This window comes from Vulpes vulpes, chromosome 8 (assembly GCF_048418805.1).
Source record: "Vulpes vulpes isolate BD-2025 chromosome 8, VulVul3, whole genome shotgun sequence".
Classification (NCBI taxonomy): Eukaryota; Metazoa; Chordata; class Mammalia; order Carnivora; family Canidae; genus Vulpes; species Vulpes vulpes.
In genome coordinates this window covers 6,381,993-6,407,983 of record NC_132787.1, presented here as the reverse complement: position 1 = coordinate 6,407,983, position 25,991 = coordinate 6,381,993, and the positions used below count along the sequence as shown (strand labels likewise).

General features: G+C 44.4%; 2 protein-coding genes across 2 annotated transcripts; one reads left to right on the top strand and one right to left on the bottom strand.

Annotated features, from left to right (window-relative positions):
- The first annotated feature begins 2,796 nt into the window (after positions 1-2,796).
- On the top strand, positions 2,797-6,951 carry H1-7 (H1.7 linker histone). Its single transcript, XM_072765425.1, has one exon. The coding sequence runs from the start codon at positions 5,267-5,269 to the stop codon at positions 6,083-6,085; it is 819 nt and encodes a 272-aa protein (XP_072621526.1). The 5' UTR covers positions 2,797-5,266; the 3' UTR covers positions 6,086-6,951.
- Positions 6,952-13,412: 6,461 nt separating this feature from the next.
- Positions 13,413-24,179, bottom strand: ZNF641 (zinc finger protein 641). The gene is made up of 7 exons (XM_072765424.1): positions 23,973-24,179; positions 23,258-23,424; positions 20,750-20,958; positions 20,128-20,219; positions 18,846-18,975; positions 18,123-18,236; positions 13,413-17,216 (listed from the first exon to the last, which is right to left on the bottom strand). The coding sequence occupies exons 3-7, from the start codon at positions 20,931-20,933 to the stop codon at positions 16,462-16,464; spliced, it is 1,275 nt and encodes a 424-aa protein (XP_072621525.1). The 5' UTR covers positions 20,934-20,958; positions 23,258-23,424; positions 23,973-24,179; the 3' UTR covers positions 13,413-16,461.
- Between the last annotated feature and the right edge of the window lie 1,812 nt (positions 24,180-25,991).

Here is a 25,991-nt window from a genome sequence, read left to right as displayed (position 1 = left end):
TATATGGTAGAAATTATAGTGAGGAAGGAGAATTGGAATTGCTTGCTCAAAGCTTTGATTAGTGAAATGATAGAAGAAAAGAGCTAGTGTGGCAATTCCCTTACTCTAGGTTGAGGATGAAAAAATAGGAATCCTTTTTGGGTTTACCTGTGAGGTATAGAGAATTCTCATTCCAGACTTCTCCTTTGGTACACCATTTACCTTCTCATCTGTAAATGTGAATAATATTATCCAATTTTCAGTGTTGTTGAAAGAATTAGTGATAGTTTAAACACAATACCTGATCCATTGGCCTTCAATAAGTAAATAGTAGCTTTTTTTCCCTAAAGGATCAAAGGCTGAGAAAAAGCCAAGAGAGAAGAGTAGGTTTAAGATAGAAAATTAGATGTGATTTTTAACAGGAAATGGAGAGGTAAATGTGTTTGAAATGAAATATTTAGGACTGCAGTTTTGAAGGAAAAAATTGGGAAAGTTATGCAGTATAATTCCAGAATGTGTATTGTGAATTGAGAATGCAAATTAGGCTTGCTCTTGTTCATATTCCTGAGCATGGACATTTATTTACACCATTTAATTTGAAGGAAAGCAATTTTTAATTAGTGAATTTGGATTTTCTGGTATTTTAGATCTGTAGAGATTAAGATAGAAATAAGCTTCTCTGTAGTGAGTTGTAGTTCTGGGATATTTCAATTCTCTGACTACAAGAGTTACATATATATGGTAAATGATTTTTACTCTACCATTGTGTGTGTGTGTGTGTGTGTGTGTGTGTGTGTGTGTGTGTGTTTATGCTTTGGGTTCATTTGTACAATATTCTGGGAATTGACAAGGGCATGGATGGCTGGGAGCAGTTAACTATGACAGAATTGAATGTTGCCCAGAATGTAGTGTTATTGTGGGACTGCAGATTGTCTATCTTGGAATGCCCTGAGCCTCATATTGAAAGTAAAAAACCCCAGAGAAATGGGTTTTCAGTTTTCATATTTAAGTGCTATAGTAGAATGGTTCTTAGAGGTCCCACATTGTGGGCTCATGGAAAGACTTAACTATTAATAATGCTTGATTCAATTTATGAGGGATTTAATTCATATAGGACAACTTTGAGTGGAAAAAAGGTACTTGGGTAAGATTTTGCCGATAGCAAAGCCCTTATTTCTCTCTTGTCATTTTTGGAGGGATGAGTATAGATTTTATATTTGTGAGGAGGGGTGTGTTACACTGGTTTTTTAGAGCTTCTTGGGAGGAGTCAGGGAGACTGGACCTTCATGTTTTCAGGATAATTGCTGAGAGATTTGCCTGATCCTCCAGTAACATCACCTGGATCTAGATTCTCTAGACTCACTTCTAGAACAATTGTGCTGAGGATTAGAAGGATAAATGCCCAATCGCTATTCTGTCTCCATACTTTTATGAAATCTTGCTATTTTTATTTTCACATTCTTTAGTGTAAACCACTTTAGTTCTCACAAAAGCCATGAGTAGACTAGTGGGTTTGTTTGCTGAAATGACCATTGTGGGGTTATTTGCATTAAAGTGGAAGGTATATAGTGGTTCAGGAGAGGAAAAGAGTCTTTTGGGGGAAAACCAATTAGCAGTTTAAGGTTAAGTCAGAGTGTTGTAATAGATTGTAGAATAGGTTTATATCATTTGGTTTTGAGAAAGATAAATTGATCAAATACAAGGTATTTGAGTAAGCAAGACCTAGAAACTTGGGGTCCTAGGTATAGTTTGAAGTTAGATAAAAGTGTGCTACTAAATTTTGCTGTACTCTTGCATGGAGTTATCCTTAATGAAGTTAGAGCTGCATAACTCTATGTGAGGAAGTGAGATTAATAAAACCTCTGACGTTCTTAGAATTTTGTATAGTAATTAAAGGTTGCTATGCCTAAATCAACCAAGTTCCTCTGGAGACCTAACAGTCATGACCACCACAGAAGAGTCTTGTTACCAACAAAGAATAATATGATCTTGAGATGCCTGGGTGGCTCAGTGGTTCAGCATCTGCCTCCGGCTCAGGGCGTGATCCTGGAGTCCCAGGGTCCAGTTCCACATTGGGCTCCCCATGGGGAGCCTGCTTCTCCCTTTGCCTATGCCTCTGTCTCTCTCTATATATATCTCTTATGAATAAAATAAATAAAATCTTAAAAAAAATAATATGATCTTTCCTGGAACTTGAAGCAGAAAGATTTAGGCTAAACATTATCACCAAGTATCCTTTTACCTCCTCTGCCCCCTCCCTTAACCCCAAGGCTTCCAGAAATTAAGAGCAATGGATCTTTCTCACAACAGGGTAGTGCTAGGTGCTTACTTCTGTTTTATAATCATAGATGATTAAAATTGGAAGGGATGGTTCAGTCTTGTCTTTCTGGAGCTGGAGTTGGTATCTCCTGATTAGAGGTATGACACTGGCTTGTTCTGACTCTTTTCCTAAAGAAATTGTTTTTTCTGAAGTATCTTTTTCCTTTGGGGTGTCAGAAGAGGTCTGGCAAGTAGATTTATTCCAAAGGGGAACAAAAGAACTCTGAGGGATTGGTGCAGCAGAAAGTTTCTATCAGGTAGTTGGCTTTTTTGTCTTCTGAGCCAGCTTAGTGGTAGTGAAGCATTTTGTTTCTTACCTCTCATTTTTTGTTATTCTTCCATTACTTATAGTATATTTACACAGAAATGTATAAAGAAATGGTTATGCATAAATGAAAATTTTTTGTTTTGTTTGCCATGTTGTTTTTTTTTCTCCACAAATATTTCTTTTCCTTTGACATCAGCCTTTCCCAGAGACTTCTAATTGTCCTCTTTTGTCATCACAAGGGTATCAATAAACATGGTTGTTTGATTTGGTTTTTTTTTTTCCAGACATGGGGAGGCAGGGTAGAGAGAGAGGGAGAGAAAGAATCTTAAGCAGGCTACATACCCAGTTTGACGTAGGGCTTGATGTGGGGCTTGATTCAGGGGCTTGATTCTTAGTCTCACAACCCTGAGATCATGACCTGAGCCAAAATCAAAAGTCAGATGCCTAACTGACTGAGCCACCCAGTGCCCCTGATGTGGTTCTTGTCTTTTTTTCATGATGGTTGTCCCATCCTACAGCTAGTGGCCTACACAACCAGGAAGTATAGCCAGACCAAGAGACTACACAAATGAGAGAAAACCTGGTCCATGTGGTTCTACCTTTCTGCCTGGTAGCTCTTCGTTGGTGCACTGTCCCTGTGCTGATGTGTTAGTCTCTTGGACTAACACAGTACCTTGCTCTAATTTAAATACTGGGAGAAAGTACAGTGAGTGCTTGTAGATCCTTCTGATTCTGAACTGTGATTGAGAATATAAACTTCTTGCTCTGTGGTGGAGATACATAAAGGTCAATCTTGGAGAAAAGGAAACCTAGCTCCATAGTTAATAATTTAGTCCTTAGAATTAAGTAGACTTACGTATGAACCCACACTCTACCATTTACTGCTATGTGACTACTTACAACTGTGTCATTATGTTACATGTCCTTCACACCTTGGCCCTAATCTACTTTTCCAGTCTAATCCCCTGCCACTTCCCTCTCATTGTCTACTCCTCACTCCCCAACAGTTGTATTTTAATCATATGGAACTACCGAGGAGTTTGTTGGAAAGGTAAAACCTCTGGCCCCACCCCAGACCTAATGTACTGGAATCAGTATTTTATGAAGTACACTAAAGTTTAAGAAGTACTGGCCTAAGCCACTTCCTAGCACTTTGATTCCTAGAAGAAATGATGTCATAGTCCAGCCTGTGACTGCTGAGTATATCGAATGTCCTTTGGAGAAGTATGATATGCTTTTGCAATTTGAAGTATTCTTTGAATAATTCCCAACTAGACTGTGTCCAAAATAAGAAGTCCTTGAGTAACTAGCTACCTTGGTCCCCTTCATTTCAACTCTTTAAGGATCATCCTGCTCCTTTCTCCTGATTCCCTGGGAGTTTCCTTTGAATCCAGAGAAAGCCGCCTTACCAGAGGAGCTTACAAAGACTCTATTAAATGCCTGCTGGGTATAATGAAGGATAGTGTTAGATGCAGCAGGGGCCATAGAAATCCAAAGGCTATTTGGCTCTCTGGAAACTTTATTTAGTTGGAAAGGCATAAGCATTCAGAGTAAAATTAATTTTATGCCTTATATTTGGGTAATCCTTTGTCATCTATCATAACCTCTAATGAACCTCTCGAATAATTCTGTGATGTTGGTAGGAAGGGATTATTGGCCTTTTTTTAAGATAAAGAAGTCAGATCTAAAGATATGGAGGGGTTTATCGATGCCATATCGCTGTTAATGAGCTGAGATATGTGTCCATGTCTCCAGCTCTAAGTCCAGGCTGTTTTCTTTTTAAAACTAGTGTGCTGCATTATACCCTCTAGTACCAAATTCATTTAAATTAAGTAAAATGCAGTGTAGGATTGCAAAAGTTTAATGTGGTAGTTAAGATGAGAGAAATCATTTGAAAGAGTTGAGGAGGCTTCAGTAAGGAAAGGATTTAGCAGGTCTTTGAAAGATAAGCAGGATATATCCGAACAAAGAAAGGGAGTGAGCAATCCAAGAGGAGGAACAAAAGGCAGAAAAGCAAAGTCTGGTCAAAGAATAATGATTAGACCAGAGTTCTTAGTCTGTTTGGAAACTGGTTGGTTTCTATCCACCTAAATGAGGCATCTGAATTTCCCAGGTGTGGGAATCATTGTTTAGGGTAGAGGGAGCACAGTGGCTCTTTCTTTCCTTCATATTCTTGCACAGAATCCACCATGTGGAGAGTCAGGGAGACGTGACTGTAGATCTCTAGCCGGTGAGACCTAAAGGTGGGAGTTTCTAGATCAGGTTTTGTGTGATAGGCTACCACATTTATTTTTTAAAGGCATTGTATTACCTGTTTTAGATAGTTGGGAGCAGCTTCTTTCACTTTAGGGAAATGTGGGTAGATGGTGTTCAGGACCACAGAAAAACAGTGAACTTCAGAAAGTGGTTAAGATCAAGGTCATGAGAAGTGGGAGCATAACAAGGGCAGGGAACAAACCCCGGAGATGATAAAGGTGATTTTTGGGGGGTGCATAGACGCCACGATCTGGATTGGTTTAGACCTAGAAGGAAGTGGAGACTGACGGGGCCCCCCACCTGGGTGGGGTCTGGCGGCAGCTCCCTAGCCAGGACCGGAAAGTCAGGCCTGCCATTGTGACATCCGCAGCCAGCCTCAGCTTTAGCTCGCGCCGCGGCGTGGGAAGCCCACAGCAGCGGCCCCGCAGAGGCGGGAGCGGGGCCATGGCTGAGGTGGCTGGGCCCACTGGTGATCCCAAAGCCACTGAAGTTAAAACCCAGCTGGGCGCCGAAAAAACCCTGCCGCCACCGCCCAGGAGGGGCCCGCGCTCGGTGCTCAAAGTCTCCCAGCTGCTGCTCCGAGCCATCACTGCGCACAAAGGGCTGACCCTTGCTGCCCTCAAGAAGGAGTTTGGAAATGCTGGCTACGAAGTGCGCAGGAAGTGCTGCCGGCCCTCGGGCGAAGCGCCCAAGTCTGATGTGAAGGGCACGCTTCTCCGGGTCAGCGGCAGGGACGCCTCGGGCTACTTCAGGGTCTGGAAGACTCCCAAGCCCAAGAGAAAGCCAGGACGCCCGAGGTTGGCGGAGGGCGCGCGCTCTTCGAGGAGGAGCCTTCCCGGGCCGCGGAGCCCACGGAGGCGCAGCACGCATCGCAGGGCGGCCAAGAAGGCCAGGGAGGTATGGAGACGGAGCACCAGGGCAAACGCGGCGGTGAGGAAGGTAAGGGCAAGAGCCAAGGACTCGGTGCGTTCCAGAGCCAGGGAGGAAGCGAGGGCTAAGGTGATGGAGGAGAGGAAAGGACGGACCCTGAAGGAAGACAACAGGCCTAGGACCCGAGAAGACAGGAGGAGGCCAGGCTTGAAGCCCAGGGAAGAGAAGCAGCAAGACCAGGAGAAGCCGGTAAAACGCACCCTCCAGAAGACAACCTTGGTGAAGACTGACCGCGATTCTAGCAGTCAGGGGAAGACTCGTGAGCCAAGGGCTGCCCGCACAAAGACTTCCACGAAATGTGAAAGTGCTCGGAATGCAGCCGGGTACCTGTAGGGTGGGAGCAATTGCCCTTCCTCCAGGCACAGATGCCTTTCCTGTAGGCTCGAATCAGAGCAGCTCTCACACACTGAAGTGGACAAAACTATATACAAGACCTTTCCACTATACCGTGTCCGTTTTGTCTTTGCCGCACCTGGAAGGGTAAGGGCAAGGGTGGGTGTTGAGGTGAGATCTATAGGCGGGGCAGAAGGGGTGAGGGGACAAAAAGATGTGGTGATTCTGCTCCTGCCTCAGGCCCCAGGCCAATGCCTTTCAGAAGGAAGAAAGAAAACAGGTAGAAGAAAAGCAGCCACTTGAGGGGATTAATGTTAGACACCTGGTCAGATCCAAATTCAGTTTTGGGGAGAAGGGCATGTAAAGAGAGAAGTAGGGGGCATCATTGGGACAAGAGAAGAGTAGGCAACCTTTATAGGATGAGTGGTTCCACTGACCCAAAATGTTCTTAACTGAAATTCCTTTAGGGAAAAAGGCCCTTCTCCCCAAGTGGATTGTAATGGGTTTGTAGTTTTTACCTGACTTGATATTATTTTAACTTTAAAACTTTCTTATTATGTTAATCTTCAGCTAAATGGGTGTGTGTGAAAGCATCTAGCACAGGGCTTGGCACAGGGTAGGTGCTCTTTGATGAGAGTTAAATAAGAGTATAAATAGTTTGTGATGATGTGATAATGAGCTATGTCAGAAAACTCTACTGGATCAGCACTTAATGAGACCAGGATTCTAGTCAAAGTTCCACATTCTGACCTTGGCTGAGTTGTTACTTAACTGTTCATAGTCTTGGTTTCCTTCTCTAAAAAAAGGTTGGAATTGGGCTAGGATGGTTTTAGGGGCTTTTAAGTGTTAGCAAAATAAGGACTTAAAGTATCATGATGTCGGCTTTGACAAAATGCAGTGAGGGAATTGTCAACGGGGAAAGTACTACTAACGAGAGGAAATTATGAATATTTATAGGATGCATATCAGAAATATAAGATGAGAAGGCCAGGTAATGAATAGCTAGATCTTTTACTTTTCTTAAAAAACAACATGTATTGAGCATCATATGCCAAATATAGAGCAAATGTATGATTTCTTTTAGCTCCGAATGTAGAGATTAAGAACAGAATGGGAATGATTCTAATGCCATAGGACAAGACAGAACACAGAAATGGTTCCTAGAGAAGTAAAAACATCAGAGTAGTTGATTCAAGGAAATGACTTTCTGTTTCCAGCTGAATCCAAAGGAATAGGAAGAAGGGAGACACTGGGAAGGTGCTTTCATTCTTGTAAAGAGGTGAGAGTGATGGTGGGAGGTGGAAATGTGTTTGAACAAGGTGGGGAGCTTTTTCAGTGTATCTGACCAAGCTTTTCAGAGAGTGTGGTATCTTCTACAAGGGGGGAACAGGTATGTGTATTTACACACAGAAAGAAAAGGAAGGGAGGATGGAAGGAGGGAAGAAGGGAGGAAAGGAGGGAAAGAAAGCTTAAGTGATGCTAATATTCACCTTCTCACACCCTTAAATGAGAATCACTGCTTTAAACCTATGCAAAGCTAATAGCAAAATGCTTGCTGTTGTATCTCATCTATAGATGATCTGAACTTTGAAATTTCCCCCTGCTATAATTAGATTTACTGTGCACTTGAATTGTCTTTGAATAGAATGAAGCGACCAGAATCAGAGACGAGGGAGCCATCTGAAAAAAAGGTAGTGGGAAACTTTGTTGAACACAGTTAGAGCAAAGTTAATCAGATGTCCTTATGATAGCCAGATGTATTGCCCCGTTATAGTCCTGGGAGGTTTTTACCTAAAGAATCAGATGGTCAAGAACTAGAAACCTTTTCTCCTAAAATGGGATGAGAAGGACACTGGCAAATTTTTTTTTAGATTTCCTAAGAATCATCACAGTTCCATTTACATTATGATGATTTCTTCATTTAAGCAAAGTTCCAGTCATTCTGGTCAGTAAATTTGACAAATGTATTAAGTGTCAGGCCCTGACCATATGTAGCTATATATGGTCATTTCAGGTTATTTTTCATTGGTAAATATTAAGGTGGCTATACTCCAGTAAAATACAGGAAATGACTTTAGCTCATTAGCTATCCACATTATCTAGTTTGTAATGCTAGCTGGGTACTTCTCTGAAAGGAATTCCCAAGAATAGTTCATCTTATACCCAGTATTCATTAATGATGAAATGCCTGCAAGATTCTGGGCACTTTGCTGAAGATGGATAAAGCATAATCCCCACTTTTCACTGCTCACATTCTAGTGGCATATTTGGGTATTTAACTTTAGTCAGAGCAAATGGAACATCTCTGACCTCAATTCTTTGCTCTCCTTTGATCTCAACTGCCTAGTGCGATGATCAGAAAATTGTTGGACTTTAGATTTGTAACAAAGTTCAGATGCCCTCTAGCATCAGATATTCAATGGTTGTTGATAAAACAGTTAACAGGAATGCAAATGGCCCTTAAAAATATGGAGAAGGTACAATTTTACTCATAAGAGAGATGCACACTAAAACAGTAAGATAACATTTTTTAAAATCAAAGGTTTTGAGAACCTACTCCATCAGTGAGGCTGTGGAAGATCAGACACTCACACACAATGCTAGTGAAAGTGTAAATGGCAGGAATTTGTCTTTCACAATTACAAATCCAAATATCCTTTGACCCAGCAGAACCACTTTATCTTTCAGATGTAAGTACATTTATGAAAAGACTTATGTCCAAGGTATTCAGTGCAGCACTGCAGTAGCAAAAAAGGAAATAATCTAAATATAACTAGGGGACTGGTTAAACAAGCTTCTGTATAGTGAAACTGCATGCAGCTGTAAAAAGGAGGAGTCTCTACGTATTATGACAAGCTCCCAAAGATAAGTGAAAAAACAATTCCGGATAAGGAAGTATACCATACTACCTTTTGTGTAAAATGAAGGAAAATATATGTCTTTGTAATTGTATAAAACTCTGGAAAGATACACAAAAATTAACTGGTTCTGTATGGAGACGGGAAGGTGATGGGAACTGTAGAGGATATAGAGAAATGAGACTCTTTACTATCTCTTTTTTTTTTTTTTTTTGGTATTTGTTTTCAGAATCATGTAAATTGTAACTTGTTAAAAAAGAAGGTAAAGAATTCCACATAATTGTCAGTTGCAGCTTTTTCATTTATAATGTGGTTTGTACTTTTGCATGCATTGTTTCATTTTCACCTCAGTCCCTTAGATCTCAAGTGAAAAAGCTTAATGTTTGGAAAATGTGCACTTTGGAAATTGACTTTTAACTGTGCTCTCTTGTCTACATGCCGAATGGGGCCTCACCATCTACTCAGTAACTCTCCAAGACATCTTTTCTATGTAGGTAGAGTCAGGAGTTAGAATTTATGCCCACATTGAGTGTTGTAAAAATTTGAGGTTTCTTGTGGTGGATGGTGTTCTCCAACACATTACAGGCTCTGTTTTCAGAGCACGCAAATGTCTCCATGTGTCAGTGGTCTCAAAACAGTAGTTCTCTCCTATCCCCTATTTCTGGGGAGCCCTGTGGAGACAAGGCTTTGTGGTTGGGCTGGAGATAACTCCACCTACAACCTAAACGTCTAGAAGGACAGGAAGACATTCTGGGAAATTAATATAGGGGCACCATGTCTGAAAGGGAGCTTTAAAAAGAGAAAAAGCCAAAGGATTTGAAAGAGAGAAACCAAAGACTGAGGGGGTGTCAGCATGAGGCCTTGGATGAGGCTGGGAAAAGCACTGATAGAAAGGAGTAAGGAGAGGAGGTCAGGATTTCAATAGACATCAACTGGAGATGGCAGAGAGAACAGGGACCTCAGTGAACAATGACAGCTGTGTTTCTTTTCCCCCTTTTGTCAGCTCTTTGCCGCCGCCTCCTTTTTGGTTAGGAGAAAGACCAGATTTGTCAAGAGTATTACTTCAGGTGACTGGAGGAACTAAGAGTGAACACATGAGAACAGGGAAACATGAAGCACCAAGGTAGGTGCCAGAACAGCCGGGCTGGTGTTCATGTTCAGGAAGCTGCACAGGTGGATCATCCCTAAACAGTAGGCTCCAAGCTCCATTTAGGCAACTCGCATGAAGGAAGAGCAAAGCCTTTGGGTTGTACTCAAGGCCTGCAGAGGGGTTCCTTCCCCTCTTCCCCACACTCCATGAAGCTCCACAGGTGGAAGGCGGTGTCAGTGGATTAGAGGCTGGCAGTTTCATGCCAGCTCCCCATGTTTTCTCCCATACTTTTTTTCTCTTACTTTATTCTTTTGATTCCCTCTGCCATGTGCCCATCCTCTTTATCTACAAAAGTATGTCCTGGTGGACCCAGCTCCTGCTTACCCCCATCTGTGCATGCCTCTTCTAGCGCCCCCATCTCCAATTGCTGTAAATTTGCCTAGGGGTCAAGTCACATTCGCCACCATCACAGTCTCTGGACTTACCACTTTAAGGGTATCCCAAGAGTGGCATCTTCACTTGAATGACCCTGAGATAGAAGGCCTCCTTAAATTTGCTTCCTAGGCCTTTACCCACCTTACCCTAGGCCCGGTCCTGATCAGCACTCTGCTTCCCCCATTTCCAGGTTGGATTAAGACCAGCTAGCTTGGGAGGGACATCTGGAAGCCAGGACACCAAGAGGGAAATGGGGAAGCCAAACTTGTGGCATCTCAAGGTTTATGTTTTGGGGAGTGGCAGTGAAGGGGCTCACGCATGGCTCTGTGACTTCCTCTAAAGCTATCTGGCGTCTCCCCAGCTCTGCTGCAGCTTTTTGATCAAGAGAAGAGCTGAGAATGAAAGAACATATTAGAAACCGCTAAGGATACAAACAAAGGTCCATCAGAGAGAAATTCATAGTCCATCAGAGGGAACCAAGTCAGACAACAGCTAGAAATCTGGCAGGCACAGAGCAGTTGGGCTGGATGGCATGTGGACACAGACCTCCAAAGTTTCCTGTATGAGGGTGCCTTTGTGACAGTATCATGAGGCATGGCAGAAAAGTGGTGCCAAGGAAGGGCTCAGCTGAGGAACATGCTGAGTACAGGGCCTGTGGCTACACTTGATCTCCCAGGCTTAGAACAGACAGTGTCTGGCATGTAATGAGCTCTCCAAAAATGGCTTATAGAATTGAGACTGATTCTCAGAAGCAAGAAGCAGCAGGAAGGGACTGGGTAAATCAAAGTAGCAACAAGTAGAAATCCATTTTGGAAGCTACATCAAGGGAAGAGCCTGCAGGGAATGGAGTGCAAGGCCTGGACTTGGCGGTATAGACAATCCACTGGCCACGTCAGCATGTGGGGAGGGGTAAGACAGAAAGAGAGGAAGAGACGCAGAGTAGTGGGATGGCAGCTGAGCTGCTAGAGGGATTTTAGGGAAGAAAGTAGGAAATATGAGTAATTGATCCTGCTTTGTAGGCTTAAAGCTGACAAACTGGACAACAGGCAGAGGGACAGGGGGCTCATGATGGAACAGAATTGACTAGAAGCCTGAAGAGAGTAACTATGATGGAAAGAGGGTAGGGAGGAGAAGAACAAATATCCCCGTGAAGGTGAGGCATTCCCCAGGCAAAACACAAATTCCAAACCATCAGAAAAAGAGAAATGGGAGAGAAGAGTGGAGAAGGAGCTCCATTTATCGGGAAATGGAGGTAGTGATTGGAAAGGCAAGAGAGAGACACCCTGAGGCCTGGAGTTGAAAACTGTAGCCTTGGGGAGCCTTGGGGAGAGGGGCTGATCACCTCCCCAAAGTCCAACCTTTTGACTTTGGGAGAGCTCCAGAGGTGGTAGGTTTGTAAATATCAGTTCAGTATGTCCTCATGGATTTGGTTAGGAGAGGAGCTAGAGAAGGTAACAGAACCAGGGCCTGCAAGACAGGTTCCTTCCTGCAGCCTGAACTGAACAGTCTTCAAAGCAGGAAATGCATTTTTGACATAGGTGCTATGGTTTAATTGATTATAACTCTACCTGGTAAATAGACTCTGGGTTCAAATCTCACTTGTGTCACATATTACTAAATGAGCCTGGTTGTCTCGTGTCCTGGGGACTCTCCAATGCTTCTGTTTGCCCTTGCCCATAGGGTAGGCCAAATCATAGTTGGGAATCCCTTTCATGGTACCTCATTGTCTCCAATACAATTATGAGGCTGGAAAACTTGGTGCCTTAAGGGCTGGGGAGAGCTGGCCTTACTCTCTATTCTGTGCTAAATGTTCACCTTGCATGCCTCCAGACCAACTTATTAGACCTTGAGAAGGAGCAAGTAACTAGCACAGGAGGACTATTTCCTTGGATGTTGGTTTTTCAGTTTTACATTGGATTTCCCTTCTTTGAGGTGTTTGCTCCTTTTTGGTCCTTTAGATTTCTGTACCTATGAACCCTCTATGTCCACTGTAGAAGCTCTAGCCCCAGTCAGTCACAATAGCTAGGTGCCCTACCATGGTTTTTAAAATTGTTGACTAACCCAGTCCTTTCACAGATTTAAGCGTGGGGACTCAAGCGAACCAGAACAAGGAGAAACTAGCCTTGAGGGGTTGCAGAAAATAAACCTGACAACAGGAACACAAAGATTCCCCTCCCAATTTGAAGAGGATAAGGTACTACTGATTGAATCTCCTAGCAGTGATTCTCAAACTTTGGCATACATCAGATATTCTGGAAGGCAAGTGAAGACTGATTCCTGGGCTCCACTCCCAGAATTTCTGATTCAGTTTGTTTGGGGTAGAGTCTGAGAATTTGCATTTCTAAAACAAGTTCTCAGGTGATGTTGATGCTGCTGGTTCAGAGAGCACATTTTGAGACCTAAGATCTAATATAGCACTCCAGGAAATTTTGCCAGCTCAGGATCACTAAAGACTCTAAAGGAATAGATTTCTGTTACTACCCAGCCCCACTCATCCCTGTCCAGTGCACTCATCTGAAGAGAGGTGGAAAGAACACACGTCTTCTGGCATTTCTGGTTCTGAGTAAGGGCTCACCTTGCCCTTAATGGAAATAAGGAAACAGTGGTTTGAGTCCAGAAATGTAGGAAAGGAAAGGATTTTGTCACAAATTATTACCCTTTTAGCTCCCTGAAGATATAACATCATTTTGACAAGGGAAAAATTTTTCCTTCACTTCTATCAGAGTTAAGGCTTGAAATGTAAGTAACTCTGGGAAGAGCTACCACTTTGAGTTATATTATCTGGTATAAAGGGATTCTTTGCAGACATACTTCGATGGGATAAAAAGGGAAGAATATTTGGGCCCTGAACAGGGTAAAGGCACCACAGAAGGAAAAGGTGATAGGTTTCTAAAGATGGACTTCCCCAATTTACATTTGTCCAGAGAGAACACAGACACAGTTGTGTGTTTGGTTTTTTGTTTTTTGTCTTTTTTTTTTTTTTTTTATTTAAAGGGAATAGGGTGGACATGTGGCAAAGCCAGCTAGGAGAAAGATGGGAGTTTGAAGCTGATTCCCTGTGGGAAAAATCTTCCAAATCTATTCACCCATCTAATGGCTGTTGCTTATTTTATTTTTCGTCCAAGGGAAGTGGTGTTGGACCGAGGTAGAGAAGACAGTGGTGTACCAGAAATGGCCTAAATGGATGTCCTTTCTGCAGAAAGCTCTTAGACTCTATCATGCCTTTCATTTGGATGCTATGGCTGCACCCACACTTTGGGGACTTCTCTTGCTATCCTTATAATTACTAAAACAGACCGATTGCTGGAGGTTAACATTTGGTTATTAAGATGTGTGATCTGACAGTACAGAGAGTCACTTCCCACAAGTCTTTAAAACAAGGTTTGTGAGGAGCTCAATTTGTCAGCATGTCATCTTTTTTTAAAAAAAAAACAACAAACAAACAAAAAACAGAGTAGAATGTCAGCAATACTCTCCTAGTCATTAAAGACTAGACTCTGTCTTTATACCCTACTGCCTCTGATATCTTAGTCCTTAAAATATTTAGTGACCCTTGCCTTGTAATTCTTGACACAAATATATAAATGACCATGTTGGGTCAGAGTAACTCCCTATGATCCTGGTTTAGTGATTCCATGGATGGGCTCTGAACCTGCTAAATGTGTATATAAAACAGAGTGAATTTCTAATGCCCGTTTTTCTTAAAAGTGAGCTTCTGATTTTTATCAGAGTCTCATAAGGGTCTCTGATCTAAGACAGGTTCTGAACCCCTGCTTACATAGAGCTGATCTGCATTAATGAATGAGGCATAGTGGGAGGGTAAAAGAAATGGCATAGTCCAGTTTTACCACTGGAATCCAATACTCTCCTATTCCCTGGGGTACCTCCTAATATTAATCCTAAAATGCTCCTATTTCTGAGGACCTTAAAAAGGGCTGGCCATTTTGCTCTATTCGTACGAACTTAAGCAAGAGAAGTGCATCCCAGGCAAAGAAGAAAGGCTCCTCTGTGCGGCAAAAGGGAGGTGGCAGCTGGGTTGCTCAACTCATATCCACTCTAAGAAGCCCGGTCAACAAGATGACCTTATTTTCAGCTCTATTTAGGTCCAGAACTCTGAGGAGCTGTGATTCACCCAGTTTTTCCTAAGCAAATGGGATAATCACTAAACTAGATTGTTGCAGCTTACTTCCTTTTGCCTCAATGGTTAATTCCACCAAATTGTGGTTAAGAAATAAGTATGTTAAGGAAAAACCAGAATGTAAGCATTAAAGAGAAATTATCCCACTTTTATCTGCTTTGCTCCTCTCCTTCCTAACCCCAAACTGCTCTTACATACAAGATAATTTTTAAATTATATGATTGGTATTAACACATTATCAATAATGCGAAACAATGACCAACTCATCAACCAATAGATACTAGAATACTTATGCAAGTCCTGGAGTTAAGAGTCTTAGTGTGGATACCTTCCCAGAACTGGGAAGAAAACCCAATGCACTACCTCCCCACCACATCAGCTGAAAAGCTAAACCATAGCCATTTCCCCTAACGTTCCGTTTCTGGGAGAATGAGATCCTTAAGAAAAACTGTCTCCTTGATGAGGCAATCAAGGTCAAATAAGAGTGATGACAACAACCTGCAAGCACTGTGATTCCTGTCCTAATTTTCCAGCACTAAAACAAGACAAAGAAACCCACTCAGCACAAAGCTTCTATAAGCACCTTACTTGAAATCAACAAGAAACAGCTCACCTCACTGAGGATGTGTCTGTCTTTCTCTCTCCTCCTAGGCAAAAAGAATCTGTGGCCCAGAGATTCAGACCTATACATATATATCCACAGTTGTCTTGATCTCAGTAATACAGGGGTAAGCTTTATACCTCAACTCCCACAACTTAACCCATCACTTAATCCTTTCCATGAGGGCGCCCTTAATCGCTCAGCTTACTTCCTATCTTGAAACAAAAAAAAATCCCATACAATCCCTACTACCCTCACCCCCAGAAAACAGCCCCTAGAAAATCTAGCTTGTACAGTTTGCACATTGCATGCTCTCTTCAAAGACCCTGCACACAGATACACATAGACACATAAAGACACAGTCAAGAGGAGAGGGGTCTGTTCAAGGGGATAAAGTTTTTTTCTTCTGTGTGGGCCTGGGTTCCTTTGGGAGTGTAAGTCCATCTCAGCATTGTAGTGTGATCCCTCAGCTGGATATATGTATGAGGAAGATGAAGGGAGTCTGAATAAGGGAGTGAAAAGGTTCTTGTTTCTATTTTTCAATAGGTGGGGGTAAGAGGTGTGATGTATATTTGGATGATCAGGGTAAGAATGAGAATGGACCCACACAGGAATGAGGTCTGCCCCTCAGCTTTCATCTGGATAAAAAAGGAGGACTCTGGGTGCCTGATCACTATCTCTTTCCCGTTTCCTCATTACTCCCTAACCCAGTGTTCACCAGAGTGTGTTTCATGGAGTCACCAGTTCTGCGGGAGGTGAGATAGCAAGGACTCTGAGGTCAAACACATTTAGGAAACACTGCAGTAAAAGAGGCCTGACAAGTCTTTGCACACATAAGTTCTCAGAGCCTTCAATATGCTAATATGGTCTTTCTCTCTATATACAGAGAGGATATAATAGTTACAGTATACAAAGGTGTTATTCAAATATTCAACTGGTACGGCATAGGCTCCAACCACTCAGGATGGACCGCAGCCATAAACTGCTGATTCTCAAGTGGTACCCCTGAGAATGGGCTTCGGCTGAATATCAGCATCGTTTCCTAAAAGTTTTGCCCAAAGAACTCCATTTTATGTGGAATCTCATAGAACTGGTGAGAAATGTTTGGCCAATGTTGGAACCTCATCTTTCTAAGGATGGAGCCAGGGTTCATGATTCTGGCCACTGGGGTGCAGGAGAGGGGCAGTTCTGGCAGAGACTCCTGGTAGCACCAGCTGCTGATAGATGTGACCACAGCTGTAGCAGAAACAGATTTCAAAAGATAGATGTCCCTCTGTCCCAGCTGCTCCGGGGACTTTGTCCCTGGTGGGTCAGCAGGTGCCTGTCCAGGTGATGTTTACGGCCAAAGCTCTTTTCACAGCGAGGGCACTGGAAGGGCTTCTCCCCAGTATGGGTCAGCCAGTGTCTCACCAGGTGGTGCCGTCGGCCAAAGCTCTTCCCACACTCAGTGCACACATGGCACTTTGGCACTGGGGGGGCACGCTGCCGTTTCCTAGCCCCCGGGCTCTCTCCAACCTCTTGGCCCTTGCAGGACTTGCCTTCCGCATGCACTCTCTGGTGGCTGGCCAGATGGGAGTTGCATCGGAAATTCTTGCCACACTCAGAGCACCTGCTGGGCTTGTCATGTAGGTGTGTTTTCTGGTGCCGGATCAGATGGTGTCTTCGCCCGAAGCTCTTTTCACACTTGAGGCAGCTATAGGGCCGCTCCCCAGTGTGTGTTTGCTGGTGCCTGGCAAGGTGGGAGCCCCACACAAACTGTTTCCCACACTGGGGGCATGTGTGAGGTCTTAACAGGGAATCCATCTCTGTGCTACATAGAAGGTTTGAGAAGCTATCTTCCTGAAGAAAAGGTGGGCCCAGGAGCATTCCTCTGGAGCCCCTGGGCATGGAATCCCAGCTCTCATCCTGCTCTGGGTTCCAGAGAACAGTATCTTCAGACACACTAGATAACATTCTGGGAGGTTCTGCTTCTAGTTCAGGGGTATCACCCTCGTGCTCACTTCCATCTCCTGTGGAGAAGGGAAAATACCAACCCCAAGAGGGGAGTCACAAGAGAGTACCCCAGGACCCAAGTCACAGGTGAGGTTGTCTGATTCCTGTTAGGGCCTAAACCTCACCCCACAAAGGCTGGAAGAACAGATTCTAATATTGTTCAAGACAGTGCAAGAAGTGTAGAAGTTAAAAGCCTAGGCTTAGGAGGCAGATTCCCCAATTTTGAATCTCAGCTTTCCCACTTAGCTTCTGTAAGCCTTTTCTCTTCTGTAAAATGGCAATGATTATAAGATAGATGTTATAAGACAGACAGTATAATACCTGCACATAGTGAGCATTTAGTAAATGGTCTATGCTATTGTTATTTATTTATTTATTTATTTATTTATTTATTTATTTATTCATTCATTCATTTATTTATTTAAATTACTTCCATCTTCCTGTCTAAGCATAGATGGAAAGAGTTAAGAAATGTGCTGCAATCTTCATGGGCTGAGTGACCATCTGTCAGCAATACTAGAGGCACCCTGGAAAGCATCTCCACAATGAGTGGGATGTTGAATAATAACATCAATAACAACAACAACAACTAACATTTATATTGAGTGCTTATTATGTGCCTGGTACTGTTCTATTCTGTTAACATATTTAAGTCTCTTGATAATTTACCAATGAGGAACCCAAATGCGAGCTAATTACATTTCCAAGATTCCCAGGTGTGGTCCTGGTTTCAAATCCACAAAGTCTGGTTTTAGAGCCTGCCTTCTAAACCTTTCTGCTACACTGTCTTGCCTTTGAAGAAAAAGATCTCAACTTTTTTGACTCTGTAACTCACTGAGTGGAGGAGGGATTGGATGGACACACAATGATGACTCTCCAAGAGGGTTGAAGGCAGTGGCTGAAAATGTATTCTAGGTGTTTACCTGTGTATGTGACCCTTAGGATGTCCCTCTCCTCCAAGTCCTGGGGGTCAGGGACCCATTGTTCTTCCCCTCCTTCTAGTTGAGAAAGCATGTCCAGTTTGGGAATTGGAAATCCTGTCCATGGGAAAGGAAAACAGAGATGTCAGTGAGTTCAACTGTAATTTTCTATTTCTGGAAAAAAGCTGTTTCCTAGATTATTCCTTGGAACTGGAGATAAAAGGTCAGATATAGGCCTCTCTCCTGTCCCCATTTCTGTTAAGTTCCTCTTCTTTCTTTTAGAAAGTCATATTCTCTTCCCTAGTGTGTCTGTTCTCTTCCACTCAGATTTCAAATACTTCCAGCCCACCTGTCCTTAACTTTACTTAATTAGCCCAACTACAGCTGTCCTACTTCCACTCCCATTTTACCCTAGATGGCTTGCTGAGTTTCCAAGGACTCAGTTCTATCACTTAAATGTCCTTCCCCCTCTTAATTCCCAACCAAGAAGAGCCCAAAGTTCCCTTCTCCACAATTCAGCATTATTTTGTTGTTGTTTTTAAGAAATGACACTTCATTTCTATTCTCTTTGGATTAGCCCTAATGCTCTTTCTCTGGTAAAAGTGTAGACAGACTTCCAGCCAAGGAAAGAACCCTAGATAGATACTATCTGATAGCTCTGGAGCAGATGACCCCATCTTCCCAGAGTATAATCTTTTAAAAGTGGCTAGGGAAGATCATGCTTACTTAGAGAGACCACTATCCCACAGTTTTCCTGCATGACATATTCTCCATAAAAGTCTGTCTGAGAAGGGTCCAGGCTCCGCCATTCTTCCTGAGAGAAGCACAAGGACACATCCTTGATGGTTACCAGGCCCTGAAACAAAATGTAGCATCATCTGTTAGTAACTGTTCCTTAAGGAAAATGTGATCCCAGTATAAAAGGCTGAAGTAGTAGAAGAGAGGGCATGAGAGCATTTAGGGAAAGAATTCCCCCAGAAGTCTTTGTGTAAGGCACATAGTTTTGGTGAAAGATAAATGGAGCCGAGGGGCGAAAGTAATGGTGAGTGAGTGAGGAGGATAATGTCTCTTGAGGAGTTTCCCACTGGAACCATGAAGTTGGAGGCACCATGAACTCATTACTCCCTCTGATTAACTACAGATGTCTGCCCAGTCTCACCTCACTTGCCTCGTTCTTTTCATTGCAGAAACTGGGTACTAGCTTCCTTTTCCTCCACTTGACCTTTCCTTTTCTATCAGTACAAAATCATATAGATGAAACATTCTTTTTTGACTTCTACCCATCATGCCATATCTTTATCTTTGGAGACAGTATATAGTATAGTGGTTAGGATTCTTAAGCCAAATGACTCCTAGCTCTGCCATTTATTAGCAGTTTTGTCCTTACACAAGTGCCCTAATCTCTTCCTACCCTATTTTCTCACGTGTAAAATGAGCATATTTGGTTTTCTCTCAGAGTTAAATGGGTTAATATACATAAAGCATTCAGAGAGACACAAGCATGGTAAGCACTCTGGGAGTATAGCTACTACTACTATTATTATCTTTCCATGAGTTTCCTATTGCCTTCTGAATCTAAACCTATTTTCTCTCTCTGGCTCTGCCCCTCTTTACATCTTTCTATCTTCTCTCCTTTTCCATATGCTCCATTACCCACCCAGTCCTGCCTACTCTATGTTCTATCAAGCTTCCCTCAGGTCCTCTTTTCCTAGTCTTTCCAGATTTTTTTCTTAAAGAACATTAATAAATTGTTCTTAAAATCCATATAGGAATGGCACAGCCGTCCATTAAAAACAGCTTAACCTCTAGGAATTCCCTTTTCTTGTCATGCCTTCACTCATTTATTCAAGGGTATTATGAGCCCTTTGGAAGGGGAAAGAATCTGTCCAGTTATAAGATGAAGATACCATTGGTGATCATGTGAGATAACAAATCAATAGGATGATGGTGAGCCTACAGAAAGGTAGCAGTGATGAGACCCTGGGAGAGGCCAAGGAAAACAGCCCACCTGTGATCCTGCTGCAAGAAGTGCAGCTGCCATCTCCCAATCTCCGGTGCTCCCCTCCTGGGGAATGGCAGGAACCCAGGGAGCTGACTGAGCTGGAGAGAAAAAAGAGGAACCACTGGAGATGGACCATCCACCCTTTCCCAATAAGGGCGCAATGGACCCCATGTCAGAGGAACTTAAGGGTCATATTTTCCTGAATCTGTATCCATTGGTAAAATTCAAATGCATACATAGAGTGGAAGAGATCTCCACTTAACATATTTTGCAAAGGTGTTAAGTGGTTTTTAGTAAAGCTTATATGTCAGCCATCTCCACTAGACTAGTTGTGGTTTGAATTTATATTATTTGAATGTAATTTTCACCTAGTAAAGTGCATCTTACTGGGTGTGTTCTCAACAGTAATAGGAGTTGTCACTTCCTTTGTCTCCCACATTCAATACCACTAACCATGCACTTGCAGCATGTGGAGGGAGTAATTATGCAAGAAATAGGAGAAGTGCAGTTTCATGGTTTACAGAACCCAGGAACTCCTTATATTCCTGTGACCAGAGCCCAAGAAGAATAGACTAGTCCTGGTACTGGTTACAGTACTCAAACACACATATACATTCCAGGCTCTCACCCTTCTCCTGAAGGGACTGTGGATCCTCTTCAAGGTCACAGCACAGGTGCTCCAGTGGCCCTGGTGCTGTTCTCCATGGCCCCTCTTCTTGGCTTCCCCTTTCCACCTGAGGCTCTGCTCCATCCAGCTGGACATTCATTGACTCCCATCCTGTACCCAGGACTGCTGTCTGTTCTGAAAGCATTTTTGCTGCAAACCCAAATTGTGACCTGGAACAAATTCATTATCAGCTGTGCCCATTAAAAATGGAAAGAGGTGATATTCCTAAGGGAGTTACGGAGAACAGCCTGAGGGATAAAAGATGAAACCAGATAAGGGGAGCTTGATGGAAGATGAACTTTAAAGTTTGGTGTGTTCCAATCAACTGAGCCTGGGCCAAGCTTCTTGGAGGAACTAAGAAATGAGCAGGTGCTAAATAGCAAAGTCACTAACAGTTATTTTGGGGACCTCATGGCAGAAACAGAATACTCTTGATGGCTGGAAGAACTTAATTTTTTTTAAAAAAGATCAATCCTGGAAATTCAAAAGGTATTCATTTAATTTCAACCACTCAAAATACAATAAAGTAAGTAATCTGGACACATGTAGGAATGGAATGTGCACAGATTTACACTCAACAAAAATGGATATAATCACATAGAAGATTTTCTGCCACAAATCTCATTCTCATCAATTAGTTCAGAATGAAATGATTACTATAGATAGAAGTCCTAGCCAAGGGTGTATGTGTGTGTGTGTGTGTGTGTGTGTACAAGGAGCACACATCCCCTTTATAAGACTGAACCAAATGACACCTCACTTAAGCCTCAACAAAGAGACACAACCTGGCACTCTGATGCAGAAAATAAGAACTGGTAATAAATGTGGTAGAAAGACCAATAACTCAGAAAGCATGTGTTAAACTCCAAAGCAACCCTAACAGGAGAAATTGTTGGTCAGTAAGGAGTTGATGTCTAATTGGGAAAAGTATAAAGGAAAAGAAAGCATTTGAACCAGAGTGGATAAAGGGGAAATAACTGATGCTGACATGACCTCAGTGTGTGAATTAACAGTCCTGTGAGCTGAGACATAGGAAAGAACCTGAGACATAGGAAAGAACCAGTCAGATCTCATTAGAAAAATATATTCAGTTTTAAAGAAGGGTATGAAGAAACCAGAAACCAGTATGGTTCATCAGAAGAAATAAAAGTGGAGAAAGGGATGGGAAACATGGCCATTGGGTATAAGTTAAAAACAATAGACATAATTTTCTCCTGTCTAGGGAAAAAAGCTGATAAATGATGCTACTAAGAACAAGAAATGGTTTATATCTCTTTATAGATCTATTTATTCTCTTGATTGCCAGAGAAGAGATTTAGGTTATACAAAAAAAAAACATTTTTTTTAGATATTTTATTTAGTTATTTGAAAGAGACTGAGAGTACAGTTGGGGGGGGGGGGGGGACAGTGGGACAGGGAGAAGCAGACTCCCTGCTCAGCAAGGAGATCGAGATGGGTTTCAATCCCAGGACCCCAGGATGGTGATCTGAGCCAGAGGCAGATGCTTAACCGACCAAGCCACTGAGGCATCCCTAGATTAAAAAAAAAAAAAAAATTCTTAACAATAATCCTGTAGTGCATGGGACCAGGTTGTGGGCTTTTTTTTCCTCCGGACATCTTGGAGTCAGAACAGGTCTCATGTGTTGTGACAAGGGGACTTCCTTGACTTCTGGCAGAGAAACAGTCTATGAGACTGCACAGAGTCCTTTCTGCTTGGCAACATCTTGTGTGTGTGTGTGTGTGTGTGTGTGTGTGTGCGCGCGCGTGTGATTTTTATTCAGTACTCAAGCAGTCAGAGCTAGGGAAAGCCTTCCAAAAACAAGTCAGAACCTTGGTTAACTATCCTGGCTCACTCATATCTATCCAGTAACACTTGCAAGAACCCAGAAGCCCACGACAGGTTAATGACCGATGTCAAGTTGTTGATTTTCTTGCCTATTTGTCTTTGACAAAAAGAGGTAGGTGGCAACCCTAAGCCCAATGCACAGGAAGGGAACAAATTATGCTTTCATCTCAGAAGTCCAAAGAAGTCTCGGGGCCTCATGGGAGCCTCCTGGACCGATTCCCAGCTTAGGAGGTTTCCTTTTCAGAGACTTCTCATGAGAAAGGAAAATTCCCAGTAAAGCAATAAAGGGAAACTTCCATTTTAGCGCTCTCTTCTGATTTCCAACCCCTGTGTTTGCTTCGCTTTTAACATATAAGGCACCAATTCCCCTCTCTTCACTGGAGGTCTTCTTTGTTTCTCAAGCTCCCTTTGAACTCCTCCCTCAGGGCTTTACCTACAGTTAATGTCTGGACACCTGTCTCAGGCTCATTTGTCCATCTCCCCAGCAGCACCGTCCCCGGATGGGAAGCTTCTTTCTGTGGAGCCTACAGGGCTCGCTGTGAGCCTCTCCAGGCCACTGACAGAAAACCTGTGGAAGTGCTGGCAAAAATCTCAGCAACAAGGGGGTGGGGACTTATCCTCACACAGCGTGTCCTCAGATGTTCACGCTCTCGGAGCCAGAACCCGGGCAGTCATGGGTGTCAGCCTAAGCAGGTTTCTCCTGGCTCCAGGATGTTCCCAGGCCTACTGGAGTCTGGCTCCTAGGGCTTCCGCTTCCCACTTTTCCTCACAAATCCGGGGGTCAAGGCACCTGCAGAAGGAAGTTTGTGCAGCGGCAGCTGTTGGACAGGGCCAAGGGGGTGTGTGACATGAGAAGCCCAAGGGCACAGGGACGAGTCGCGCTCCGCGGAGAACCGTGCCCTGTGCCCCGGGTGGGGCTGGGGCGGGACGGGTGCCTGCTCCGGAGTAAGGTGGCTTCTTCCCCTCTTCTGGTCACAGCGCCCCTGGCAGGGTCAGATTTCAGAGAATCCGAGGGAGGCAGAGCTGGGGCAGGGGAAGTGAGGTCAGGAAACAGGCTTCCCGGGGGCCGGGGCGGGAGCGGGTCAAGAGAAAGGAGCCCCGGGGTGACAGCGGCGGGAACCCGCGGGGCCTGTCAGCGACGCCGGGGACGGGGAAGCCAGGGCGCGGGGCGGGCCCGCGATGACAGCGGGGCCGACCCCCGGCTAAGGCGCGCGACCCGCAGGCCGCGTCGGTCCTCCCGGCGCCGCGTGGGGGGTGACCGGGCCCCCCGCCCGCCGCCCCGGGAAGCCAGGCGGCCCTCCCTCCAGCCGCGACGCCCTGCGGCCCGGCCCCACTCACCCCGGTCGGCTTGGCCTGCGGCCCGCGCCTCCCTCCTGGGCGCCGCCTGCCCCTCCCCTCCGCCCTCCGCTTGGTGGGAGCCGGCGGCCGCGGAGCCAGCGACGGGCGGGGACGGCGGCCGGGCGGGCGCGGGCGGGCGCGGGCGGGGCGGGCACAGGAAATCCCCGCCCGCTTCCGGGGCTCGGCGGCGGCGGCGGCGGCGGCGTGGGGGAGGGGGAGGGGGCGGGCCGCGGTCCCCACGGTCCCCGCGGCCCCCGCGGCCCTGCCCGCCCAGCCCGGACCTCGGCGCCCGCCCGCCCGCCCAGGACGCCGCGGGCCCAGGCGTCGGGATCCCACCTTCGGCGCCCGCCCGCGCCTACCGCCCAGCTCCGATCCCGGCCACTCGGCCTCCCACCGGCCTCTGCACACGGGATCCGGAGTTACCCCGACATCTCGTAACCGCTCGCCCTATGCCAGACAGTCGCTGCGAGGGCGAAGCCCAGGCGACGCGGTGGGTTCCTCAGAGCCGGACCCCTGGGCGTCCCGACGGCGGCGCTGAGGGAGCGGGCGCCGCTGAGGGGCTGAGGAGAGTGAGTGCTTGACAGCCGGGTTAAGTCCCTCATGAAAACTGATTTCACCTACTTCCTTGCACTTTTCATTATTATTTTTTAAATCTTTTTTTACTTATTTATTTATTTATGATAGTCACAGAGAGAGAGAGGCAGAGACACAGGAGGAGGGAGAAGCAGGCTCCATGCACCCGGAGCCCGACGTGGGATTCGATCCCGGGTCTCCAGGATCGCGCCCTGGGCCAAAGGCAGGCGCCAAACCGCTGCGCCACCCAGGGATCCCTTCCTTGCACTTTTTAAATTTGGCTACTAAGATTATTAGATTATATATGCGGCTTGCATTATTTTTCTATTGGACAGAGCTACCTCGAAGCATTAAGGTGAATTTGACTGAAAAAAAAAATGAGAAGGGCCTACAGAATACAATAAACCGTGTTACCATTAGCATCTGTTTAGAATCTACAAATCACATTATTTCATCATCACACTGATTCACAATCAATCATTATAATGATTTCATTATATCATTATCATCATCAAATTCGGTGAAATTTTAAAGAGTTCAAAAATAAGGGACTCACTTAAGCTCATAAGTGACAATCATTCCTTTAATATATATTTATTATTATTTATGTATTTATGTATGTATTTATGTATGTATGTATGTATGTATGTATTTATTTATTTATTTTTGCTATGTGCCAGGCACCATGACTAAATGCCGACAGTCAGAGATCCCAAAGGAATTGTCTGTGGATTCAAGGACTCGGTCTTTGGAAACCCAAGCTCAACAAATATTTGCAATCAAATGTAATAGATGCTAAAATGGCGGGATAGACCCTGCACTAGGAACAAAGACATACACATGGGAGGGAAGTCAGAGAGTGCCTCACAGAAGTCTTGAGGCAGAGGAGAGTGGAGAGGGCTCCAAAAAAGAAAGAAGAGAATGTGCTAGACATGCAAGTGGTAAAGGGTATAGAGCGTATTTTGGAGCCAATCATAGAATATGTGCGGAGAGTGGTACAGCCAGGATTTATCTCTCAGGTCCTGGAACTAAGTCTGTGGGTTCTTCTCATTTATGTGACCACTGTTGTTAAGTATAAGGTGCGTTAGTCAGGGTAGGCCAACGAGACCAGTATCTCAGTGGTTTAACACAATAAAGGCTTATGCTTCATACAAGTCCCTGTATAGTGGGTTAGTTGGGACCGGGGGGTGGGGTATCTGCTCCTTGCAATTGTGGATGGACATGGCCTCTATCTTGTGGCTCCACCATCACCAGTTGCCTTGGAATCATCCAATCTATGTGCCTCAGATAAGGGAGGAGAACTGTGGTGGGCTTGTTGGAGATATCAGGGGCCAACCCTGGAAGTGGGGTACATAATTTTTACCCCATTCCCTTAGTCTGAATTCAGATGTGTAGTGACATATCCCGCCTGACTGCAGGGGTGGCTGGAAAGTAAAATGCTTGTGC